Source organism: Rattus norvegicus, chromosome 16 (assembly GCF_036323735.1).
Source record: "Rattus norvegicus strain BN/NHsdMcwi chromosome 16, GRCr8, whole genome shotgun sequence".
Taxonomy (NCBI): Eukaryota; Metazoa; Chordata; class Mammalia; order Rodentia; family Muridae; genus Rattus; species Rattus norvegicus.
In genome coordinates, this window is record NC_086034.1 from 14,292,300 (window position 1) to 14,304,650 (window position 12,351).

The 12,351-nt window shown below is 37.5% G+C and overlaps 1 protein-coding gene across 9 annotated transcripts in view; it reads right to left on the reverse strand.

The window, feature by feature from the left end:
* Positions 1–12,351, reverse strand: part of Nrg3 (neuregulin 3) — a 1,117,568-nt gene that overhangs the window by 35,760 nt on the left and 1,069,457 nt on the right. For all 9 annotated transcript variants that reach the window (XM_063275921.1, XM_039095029.2, XM_039095033.2 and 6 more), the window contains one exon: positions 140–242. In XM_063275921.1, coding sequence (XP_063131991.1) covers positions 140–242 — 103 coding nt within the window. The remainder of the gene's footprint in view (positions 1–139; positions 243–12,351) is intronic.

The following is a 12,351-nucleotide window of genomic DNA, read 5'->3' on the forward strand; positions in this document are numbered from 1 at the left end:
AAAGAAGGCTCTAATTTTCTGCAGATCATTGTTTGACCCATGTGCAAACAGTCCTTCTGCTTGGAGCTGAAATTAAAAAATAAAGAAAAAGATCTTTCTTTAAAGAAGGAACCTTTAATCACCAGAGAAATTGTCTTACTTGCTTTTGAAGTAGAAGGCAGCACAGAACATGCCCACGATGACAATTCCAAAGATGATACATGAAATTGACAGCACCTGCCTTTGATAAACGTCTTCACTCTCTGTGAATTTGAAAAACAGAATTAGAATGGGTGCTAGTGGGGCACAGAGGCAGCAGTCTCCATCTCTGTACTTCTGAGCTGGTAGGCATCTTTCCAAGCCAATATGTTTGGTTGTTGTTGTTCCTGTTGTGAGTAGGAGAAAAACACGAGGAAGATAATAAGATTCAGCTACTTTGTCGAGATGTACGCCATAACTCTTTAATACTTTTAATTTTTCCTTTTAATATCTTTTCAGATGCATAAGTACTTTCTCACTCTCATACATAAAACAACTTGGTAAATATTACACGTGAATTCTATGAGTTCTGAAAATTGCAGGAAGCAGCATTTTAGTAACTACAGTGAAGCTCTATTTATTAACCTAGAAGGCAAGTGTCCCTCTGCAGTTTCTGGTGCCAGCAACAACTTTGAGTTTATATTGTCATGCCCATATTTCCATGTTATCTGATTCTGGTTTTGCATTCTGTCATTATTCATATTTCAATTACTCTAAATTGACATCACTATGGAAGATTTTCAGTATTTATATAAAAATAATCACATTTCCCACATTTATAGCCATCTCTGTGTCCATGTTGTGGTCTAGTGGAAACCTGCCACTACGCCAGTGTGCTACCTTGTCTTTTGTCACCACAAAACAGGACAACTGAGAAACATTTTTCAGTCACTACAATTTACACTCAACTTCTTAAAAATATGCTTGCTAAAACAATTCTTCCACTTTATCAAGGGTGTTGATCCTTTGATCCTAGAACTTTCTCTTTGCAAAGTGTCATTCTTTTTCCTTTCATTTCTCTCTAAACAGCATGAACACCATAGGACATGGTTACAATCATTGCGTCATTTGCAAATACTCACTTTAACTGTCTCCGTGTATTTTCTAATTCATCCACTTGACAACATACCTACATGCAAATTCAAGAAACTGGTAACCTTCACAACGCTTTGTGCATCTCATACCATGCCTAGAAGATTATGCTATGGAGAAGATACTTTGTAAGGTTTGAAGGATGAGAATCAGGTTTCTCAGTTGGGCATGAACTCCTGGGAATATTATCTGTTCAGCAGTTCATATACCCAGGTTCAGCCATCTACCTCAACAGTCCTCAAACATCTGACCCACTGACACTTTCCTGACTCTCAGATACTTCACAAGTCCTAAGAGAAGCCTAGATAGAGAAACTAGTCCAACATTCCAAAGTAACAGGCAAAATTGGCATTCCTGTCCTCAAGAATGTAACCCTCAATAAAATTTGACCAGCAGCCAGAAACAGATTAATAGAAAAGTCATGGTATATACCTTCAGCAATTCCTCAACACTAAAGAGAAATTAATTGGGGAAGTAATAATAATTAGATGGGTGTCAAAATAATTGCTCAGAATAAGATGTCTGACATAGATCTATGCTGTTCACATCCAGTCAGATAAAACTGTAGAAACGAGAAGTTCTTGCCAGACACTTGGAGTGGATATCTACTGTCTGGAGAAGGAAAGGGTGAAGGATTACAGAGCAACATTAGAATGTTTTTAAGTTGCAGCTACATTCCTCTTCTTAATTTCAATGTTATCTTAATTTCAACGAACATTTAATTGGTAGATAATCATGCAATGCTGGATCATACTGAACACTCTCGAAAAGGTTCATATCATGTTAGCAATAGCTGTAAAAATATTAAATCTAGGGTCACCAATTAAAATAGAAAATGTATTGAGACAATGAAGAATTTTTAAAATATAAAATAGTCTGTTGCCAGATTCTTTTGAATTCCTTTTAAAATTATGGTCCCATACACACTCCTCCACACAGCAAGCAATATGAATTTATAGTATATAAATTATGTCATACATAAACAAGTACATTTTGTTTTTATTCACATATATGGCTAGTTCAATAATCATTATTAAACATGTAAATGGCTCCCCCATTAGACTAAAACTAATGTCTCAAACCTTGAATACTCAAACCTTGAATATGAAAATAAGTGCTTGATATGACATCTATTTTTTCCTAGAATGTCTGATAGTTTATAGAATTTTGATGCTTCTCGTTCTCTCTCTCTCTCTCTCTCTCTCTCTCTCTCTCTCTCTCTCTCTCTCCCCACTCCCTCCCACATTTGCTCCTCCCCTCTTCCTCTCCTCTCTCGGTTTGTTTTTCTCTCTGATAATGTTCTCTTTTCTGTTGCTTTAACTTGAGTAGAACTACACCAGATGTGTTGCATTGTGGCTCTAAGCCCTTCTGGTTCAAGACACTGAATCTGCATTCATTCATTGGCTCAGCACTTTTCCCCCAGCTCCCATAACACACCTTCTTAGCTGCCTATATGAAGAAATGAAAGTGCATTTCTGTTTTACACAAATAGTCTGATATACAAATAGTTGTATGTGATTGCATTGGCTCTTATCTTAAAGAGCACTTAGGTCCAGCACCTCTTGTCATCACACTATTATTTTTTCCAAGATTGGAACATTGGTTTTGTCCATCAAGAGCACCTCTGACTGATCCCACACACTCTCCAGTTGATATTTCCTGGATGAGGTGTTAAGTTTGTTTCTCATGAACCTGACCTCACTGTGACTCTGTATTCCTGAAGTCCTCTTCACAGAATGTAGTTCCACATAGAACACAATGAAACTACTTTTTTCCAGGTCTCAGAGATCACTGGAGCATGATCTACAGACATTTTAAATCTACGTACTAGTCGCAAAGCTCCCACAATTGCACTGACTTGAAGTTCGGTTTGTTTGAAGTCTTGCTTGGAGGTGATAGTAATATATAGCCAGAATGCTGCATGTGGGTTGGCTAAAGAAAACAAAATTCCTCACACCAGGATTTTCTGAGATCTGCCCAAATGTCCTTAAATGATTCTAGGAGCAGGGGAAATGAACCCCTGCTTTCTGATGTTTCTCTCCCAGGATTGCCAACTGCACTCGCAAACCCTGTCTCAAAATCTGCATGGAAAGGAGCTGTTTTTTTTTTTTTTTTCTGTTTTCTGAGACTTTGTGCCATAGATTCAATTTAAATTTGATTGCATGCTTTCAAGTTTTTTGTCCTATGAAAGCGTATTTCAAACCAATGCTTCACAAGCATCCACCCTTCTTATGCTTCATTCACATTTTAGTTGCTGGTCGGAAACTTAAAGTAAACCTGAGAGAAATTTTAGGTTATTTTGTTTTCCCAGTAAATGGAGAGGGACTATTATATGGTTTAACAGGTTGGGTTGAATATTTTAAATTTGGAGGCGCTCAAAGTAAAGGGACATAGACTATGTCATAGAGACCTTGTTGGGTGCATTGTGCCATCTAAAACTTTGTCATCTTTTCTACCCCACATTTGTAGGCTCATTAAATGTTCCAACTGATCTTAGAAGCAAAATATTCCAAAGGGTTCCATCATGCTAGATTGTAGTAAGATGACTGCAGCAGCACACTTATGAATTTCATAAGACAACTGGCCCCTTCCTGCTGATACCAATAATAAATTTTAATATGAAAGATGGTGAAACCCATTCAAACCAAACATGGAAAAATCAGGTTGTTCCCACTGAGATGAATGACTTCGCTATATGCATATTCCCTACCACTTAAATTCATCAAAAGTAGTCTCGGAAATGCAATCAAATCCTTTCTGTGTTTAAATCAAGAGTGAAATTAAATGACTGAAGGCTTAAAATCGATTGATAGACTCATATGTGCCTTTGATTGATAGGAAGTTAGATGACACCTATAGGCAGCAAGGAAGGGCCTAGGAGCCAGCTAATTGGGATTTCAGGTTGGTTTTGGTCATCACAACTACATGACTTTAAAGGCCTCAGATCTTATCTCAACCAACAGAAAGTAGTGATACTACCTGTGTATATTATGGAAATCATGTCAAACAGACTTTCCTGAGGATGTAGTACATTTATTAAACTGTAATTAAATTAACAAAAAACTATGGTCCCACTGTAAAATTTATCTTAGAAAACACACTTGCTAGCTTCATGATAGTTCCAATCTTGTAAACAAGAATGCAAAGCGTCACATAATTCTAAATATATCATTAATAATTTTAAGTCGTTGTGAATCAAACTCCTATTGTCAAAAAAGTGGTGTTTAGAGCCAAGCATATTTAAGTTTAAGTTGATTTTTTGAGTTTAGCCATTTATCAGTATAATTTTGAAATGTTATTTAACTTTAGGATTTCTCCCCTCAAATAGGATTACTCATAGTTTTGTTTATATACAATTAGCCTGGTGCTAAAACGCTAGAAGCTTCCAAAACATAATTTTCCTTTAAAATATTTTATAGGGCCAAATATCACCAAAATCCCTATTAGATAGGGTAATAGAAAAATGTCAAGGAATAGAGAATTTTCAGTGATACGAACATTGGCTTCCCTTACAGAGGACCAGGGTTCGGTTCCCAGCACCCACATGGTATCTAACAATTGTTGGTGAAGTCCAGGTCCAGGGCATCTGCTGCCCTCTTATGGCCTCTAAATACTGCATGCTGTGCACATACCTATGTAGAGACAAACACTCGTACACACAAATTAAAATTAGTTTTTAAAATAAAATGTCAAAGGGATATATTCCAAATGCCCTCAGGCCATCATAACATATTAAGTTGTGCATCAAAGACATTCTACCTATTATGACCGTAACCTTCATGTGGCCTGAGCCCTATTGAAACTTTTAACCCCAGACGGGAATGTTTTCTCTTCACCTCATAGCTTTCAGAACAAAGCATTCTCCATGTTTTCTTCAAACAGGGAATATTCAGACTGTATTGAATTACATATTTTTTCTACATCTCCTCAGTGTAAGAAATGTGAATTCCCCGCCCCGCCCCCCCCCCCCCGCCGTAATGTCACTACTATGCAAACATGTTTGGTGGTAAGTTTGTACGGGAAAGAAGAAATAGATAGCAGTTCTCATTGAGGGCTTAGAAATCCACCAGAGCAGGCTTAGTCCATAACTAAGCCAACATAAACAAGAATATGGAATGCTTGCTCTAGCTGAGTATATCATGCTGCCGAGGTATGTTAATTATAGAGAACCCCATGTTTCAGAGAACTTAGCATGGTAGGGGTGAAATGTAAATGTAGTTTAGAAGTCAATTATAGACAAAAGTAATAGTTTAGCTGGCAATGTTCAGGAATAGGAAACAACTTAAAGATCCTGAGGTAAATCCAGAATAGGGAGAACTGCACTGAGGCAAAAGGGACATGATACACAGTGAACGTGTCATTATAATCACAGGAAGTGACTGAAGTACGTGAGAAGAATCCTGGGAGATTGACTTTATCTTCCCCTTATGATATAGGGATAAACTTGAAGGAGATTGGGTGAAATTGGTGCAGAATCCAGATAGGAGACCATGACTTGAGCTCAGGTAAGCACTGATAGGTGTTCAGGTGTTCGCACAGCAGCAAGTAGCAACAGGAGGGAGCAAATACTGGAGGACTTTAGTCAAATACTAAAGGGACAGGAAGACAATGCTCTATACTAACGCAGAATGCAGAGTCATCTGGAAAGATAAACAATTCAGAACTTACCAGTTTCAAGAATATATAGAATATCAAAATAGAGAAGGCGAGTGTACATTTAAACACAGGTAATCAGGCTCAGAGAGATGGCACCAAGCTGGTAAATGTAAATGTTTTAAGGATGTGTTCCTGCTAACGGTAAATGTGCTCTGTTTGTATGATAGCTCCACTAAAAGGAAATAATACAAAAAAATAAGAATTTCTGAAGAAATGAGAGAACTTATAAAAAAACTTTCACACATATGCATGTGCTCACACATGTAGACCTACACACCTACCTTTAAACAGGGGGTGGAGAGAGAGAGAGAGAGATAGAGAGAGAGAGAGAGAGACAGAGAGAGACACACAGAGAGAGACACAGAGAGAGACAGAGACAGAGAGAGAGACAGAGAGAGAGACAGAGAGAGAGAGAGAGAGAGAGAGAGAGAGAGAGAGAGAGAGAGAGAGAAGGAAGGAGGGCAAGAACACTGTAATTAGATATAAGAGTCATGTATGTATCCCCTTCAAGACAACTGTATTCTGAACATATCCACCTCAGACTCTGTGTAGCCATTAGGTAACAATGGATGCTTGATTTCTTTGATTGTTATTCTAAAAGTCAACCTAACAATACCACTAGAGCTCCTTATCCAAATATTCATTTGGTGAGTCCCCGCAGTTAAGAGTCTACATACAGAAACAAAATCTTCATCATCCAACAATATTTACTAACGAACCCACACTATGAAGGGAGCCTGCAGCAGCATTTATCACTGACTAATTCCAACACTTGCTTCAATCCATCACATCATCTTCAAAACCTGTGTAGGTCAGGCTCTCCTTGACTGTTAGTTGGTCTCTGAATTAATGTTCTCATTGTAACAAGATCAAATTGAAGTACGTTTACTTCAGCATTAATTACTCGTGGATAAAGGAGGCCTTCTGAACTTTGTTCCTAAACATCAACAAATGTTAGAAACAGATTAAAATATTAGGAGTTTAACGGAAGCTGCAAATGTACCTTAATCAGTCAAGAGAAGAAAATAAATATTTAAAATGTTTAGAAACTGAGATTGGCACGTTTTAATTTGATTACTAAAAATGAATGGAATTAAATGGTCTAATCATTTACAGAAAAAAGAGATCCTGAAGGCAAATGACAGAAGCTTCACTGAGTTCACACTTAACACTGGAAGGTGGGCTTTTATAATATATATAAAAATATTTTTTATTTTTTTTAAGTCCAGAATAGTCCAGGGACTACCAGTATAGCTAGCCAAGTGCAGAGAGGCTTGAACATCCAGTAGGTACTGCAAGGCTCCACAGTCAACACAATTATTTTTTCTGGAGATCCCCTCCCCATCTTTCTTTTGTGTAGGATTCATTCTGTTGCTATTGAAACTTATCTGCAGAGTGCCTTTTAATAATATTTTGGAAATATTAATTATTTTACAATAAAATGTTAACATCCATAATTATGTTTGATCTTATGCAAAGTCTATTATGGAACTGTGTCACCAAAAGATGCTGCGGCACTTGGCCCCAAGACTTTCAAAAGGACATTATTTCAATAAGATATACTCTGACAGGAATACTGATGTCCTTCTCCCAAATTAAAATTCATATACTGAGATCCAATTCCTAGCAGAGAATATTAAAAGCTGTGCCCTTCAGAATGGAGTTGATTATGAAGGCTCCAATCTGCTAAAGGGATCAAGGTCCTTCCAATAAATGACATTGAGAGGAACAACCGTGTCACCGCAGATTCTTGAGAGCATAACAAAAAGGTAACATCTGGGAAGCAGAGAGGAGACCTTCACCAGTTTCCCAATATAATGGTAACTTGACCTTGGATGTTGCATCTTCCATCATGGTTAGAAGTAAGATTTTGGTAATGGATTACTGTGTCTATATATAATGTTTCAACAGTCCAAATGGACTGGCGTACTCTCTTTGTAGATCATCAAGTTGAGATAAAGTCATAAGACAGTACCAGGCTCTGGAAAAAAGAAGAATAGTTTCCCTTTACAGCCTCAGAGGAAACCAAGCTTGCTGTCCACTCATCTTAGACTTCAGGCCACAGAACACCATGACACAATTCTTGTCTTTAAGCCATCACTTGGTGGTATTATGTTACAGCAGCCCTAGCAAGTGAGTATAACTCCCTAGCCAGCCAAGCCTGGTGGACTTATGATAAACACTATGACAGCTGAAAATCCTTCTCACACTCTCTTTTAAAGAATATATAACTTCATATTGTATATCCAAAATGGATCCCAGACAACTGTCATTTTTGCTTCCTTGATTTGCTAGCTCCCCAACTATGTTACTGCATAATACAGTTACTCTGGAGTCTTGGGTCTACTGAGTAGCTTCAGGGTTCGCTAACTGGTGGGATTTACCAGTGGCTACTCTGTTGAGCTAACAAAAGGAGGTGAGACATTTGTGGCAGGGGTTTCCATATCGTTTCCAGAGACCCATTCTCTGCTGGAAAGCATATTTTAATATGTGTATGTGTGTGTATCATCCATCTATCTATCTATCTATCTATCTATCTATCTATCTATCTATCACCTATTTATCATCTATCTGATTTATCTACATATATATGTATGTGTGTGTATATATGTGCATATGTGTACATATATATTCAATTCTGTCACAATGAAATGCTGACGTTAAAAATGTATTTTTGCATTGTTTCCATGTAAAATGTTATGAAATGAGCATCATGTACTAAATTTGATATGTAGAGAAAAATGACAACATAAATCTATGAACACATTTGTTCTTAACCTACAGTTTCCTTTGTTTCTCCTTTCCCAGCCCAACATAAACCTTCAGAGTCTTAATAAGCTTTAACTTTTCCTTCCTTTCCAAGGTATTAACAGCTCTGGATGGTTACACATAAGTGGATGGTATGAAGCAAAGTTTTAGAATCAGAATGGAAAAATGAATGCTCTGAATCATGCTTCATATGCTTAATATTTGATGGTGTTCCAACTGTTATTTCTTTTCTAAAATAAACTATAATCAGAAAAGAAATCTGAATTAAAAAAAGAAAAAGAAAAACTATCAGAGAGTTTTCAGTACTGAAGGAAAATCAGTATGTATCGTCTGACTTCACAGTTTAAATGCCCAAGAAGCCCATTTCTTCTGAAAATGTTTTTTGTTTTCTTTCTTTCCTTCCTTCTTTCTTTCTTTCTTTCTTTTTCTTTCTTACTTTTTTCTTTCTTTCTTTTTCTATTGGATATGATTCTTTATTTACATTTCAAATGTTATTCCCTTTCCCGGTTTCCTGTCCATAAGCCCACTATCCACTCCCCTTCCCCTCCCCCATACGGGTGTTCTCCCCCATCAATCCACCCTTACAACCATCCCCCTGACATTCCCCTGCACTGGAGGTTTAACCTTGACAGGACCAAGGGTTTCTCCTTCCACTGGTGCCCAACAAGGCCATCCTGTGCTACATATGCAGTTGGAACTATGGGTCAGTCCATGTATAGTCTTTGGGTGGCGGTTCAGTTCTTGGAAGTTCTGGTTGGTTGGCATTGTTGTTCTTATGTGGTTGCAAGCCCCTTCAGCTCTTTTAGTCCTTTCTCTTATTCCTCCAACTGGGGTCCCGTTCTTAGTTCAGTGGTTTGCTGCTATCAATTGCCTCTACATTTGACCTGCGGTGGTTGTGTCTCTCCGGAGCAATATATATGAGCAATATATATCCGGTTTCTGTAAACATGCACTTCTTAGCTTCATCAATCTTACCTAGTTTTGGTGGAGATATATATATATATATATATATATATATATATATATATATATATATATATATGCCATATGTGGGGCAGGCTCACAAGGGCCATTCCTTCAGTCTTGCTCTAAACTTTCCCTCCATATCCCCTTCAATGGATATTTTTGTTCCCCCTTTTAAGAAGGAGTGAAGCACCCACATTTTGGTCATTGAACTGAGAACAGTACTTCTCATTGGAGTAATTAGAGAGAGGATTGAAAGAGTTAAAGGGGTTTGCAACCCCATAAGAACAACAATACCAACCAACCAGAGCTCCCAGGAACTGAAGCACTACCCAAAGACTATACATGGAATGACCAATGGTTTCAGCTGCATATGTAGGAAAGGGTGGTCTTTTTGGGCACCAATGGAAGGAGAAGACCTTAGTCATGCCAAGATTGAACCCTGAGTGTAGGGGAATGTCGCGGAGGAGGCATGAAGGGAGGGTGGATGGGGAGCGGTATAACCATATAAAAGAATGAGAGAGGAATGGGATAGGGGTCTTATGTCCAGAATAAAGGAAAAGGCAATGACATTTGAAATGTAAATAAAAAATCAATAAAAGGGAATATATATATACATATATATATATATATATATATATATATATATATATATATATATATATGAAGTGAACAAACAAAAAACCTCATTACCTAGTTCTTCCCTACAGGCAACACTGCACAAAAATACTTATCTGGATTCAAGCAAAGGGAGGTGTCTTTGGCAAACAGTGATTTTATTTAATGACAGAGTCTGTAGCAAACCTTCTTAATGGTGAGCTTAATGACTTGACTTTGAATTATTAACATGTATAGGTCTCTCGGATGGAAAAGAGTTGTAACTGTAGGAAGACTGAACACTCTTAAAGATCTATCTGACCTTCTGATGTTCAGTACTGAATGTCATGATACAGTTAGAACTGTATAGATTCTAAAATAATCTATAAAAATAAGCCAACATTTTATCATTTAAATTTGGTAAGTTTTGAGTTTTATTCCATTTTTATTGTCAAAGAACAAGAGGATGAAGGATCACTGAGTGATGGAATAACAGTTAAAGAAAAGTATGTACACTGTCATCCATCAGGGAATGCTGTGATGCTCCTGTTCTGTAGGGATACCAATGATCAGTATGTGGAGCTTAGGGAAGAATGAAATTTTCACTTAAGATGATGAATAGTTAATCCCCAAGACATCACAAGAGTGCGGTTCAGTCTATTTGGCTTACAATTGCCAGGAATAAAAGAAGCAAAGAATATCTGAAGCATATATCCACAAAGAAAATGATCTTTTTCTGTCATGTTAGTAAAGTATTATGAGCAGTTGATTAGAGTTACAGAATTTTAGTATATTTGATGGAGTACTGAAGTTTTATGGTTATCTGTTCATATTGTCTCCAATGAAAGTGGGTAATTATTGTTTTGTTTATCCTCCAGATGAGGAGCAACAGTTCTATCTAAAACTCTTGAACCTATTTCTACCAACAGGCATCTAAGTCTGTGTGGATCTGTGGGCTTGTCCATATGCTTATTCATTTCTAAAGAAATGTTGATGGCCCACTTTGACATCCAAGTGGTAGGTAAACTGAGGCAGACAGCCATTGGAAGGCAGTGCTTAGAGCCACCTACAGGAGTGGATCCAAATACTAAAGGGGGCTGCTGCCAAAGGAAGCCATTGATTAAAGAAGTTACTCAGAAGACTATTTTTTTGAGAGAAGAAAGGTTAACTTACTGGGGCTGGCATTCCATAATGCCAGAGGAAAAACTATAAACTGTTTTAACTTCTTTGGGGTGGTAAAAGAGAGAAAATTCACACACACACACACACACACACACACACACACACACACAAAATCAATTAAACAAAAGATGAGTCCAATAAGTTCATACACATGTACATGAATACATATATACACTTTACATAGAGACATACAGACCTACAAATGGACAAATACACATTCACACATAGAATGGTTGGAGCAAAGCTCCTGAAAGCTCCAAACATTTCACACATACATGCATACATATATACTTACAAAAACAGACATACAGACCTAAAATCAGACATGTACACATTCACACATAGAATGGTTAGAGCAAAGCTCCCATGAGCAGGCTCCAAACATTTCACACATACATACATAAATACACTCAGTTCGGGCATAAAGCAAGTTCCAGCATACACCCAGACAAGCTTTATGCATATACATACATACACATACTTAATGGATGCAAACAACAATGTTTCAGTCCCCATTCACACAAACCTTACACGCATACATATATACACACAGTTGATGGATGGAAGGAATGGTGTTCCAAACCTCCACTCACACAAAGTTCACACATGCACAAAGTTGATGATGGGTAGAAGGAACAATGCTCCAACCCTCTATTAAAATAAACCTTGCACATACACAAAGTTGATGGACGCTTTATTCTATAACTTGTATATCCCAGCAAACTATTTCAAGCAGCATAAAATTATATTTTTATAATATATATTCCAATATTTACATTGTGCTTATATTATAATATTTATGTTGTGGTTTGCCCTGGAGTTATCTGCATTTTGATTTTAATTCAGCTGCCCAAAGAACAGTTGCCTAGTCACATCTCAGGACTCAGGTGACTTCACCAGAACCTTCTCCCCATTTAATTTCTAAAATACAGGTGAGGGTAGGTACAGTCTAGAAGGAGGCCTGTCATTGGACAAGGAAGGATGGATGGGTGGGAGAAAAGTTTGAAGGAAAAGGAGGAAACTGGCTTGGAAAGAGGGAGACAGAAGGGACAGAGAGGGTAGTCACGGTGGAGA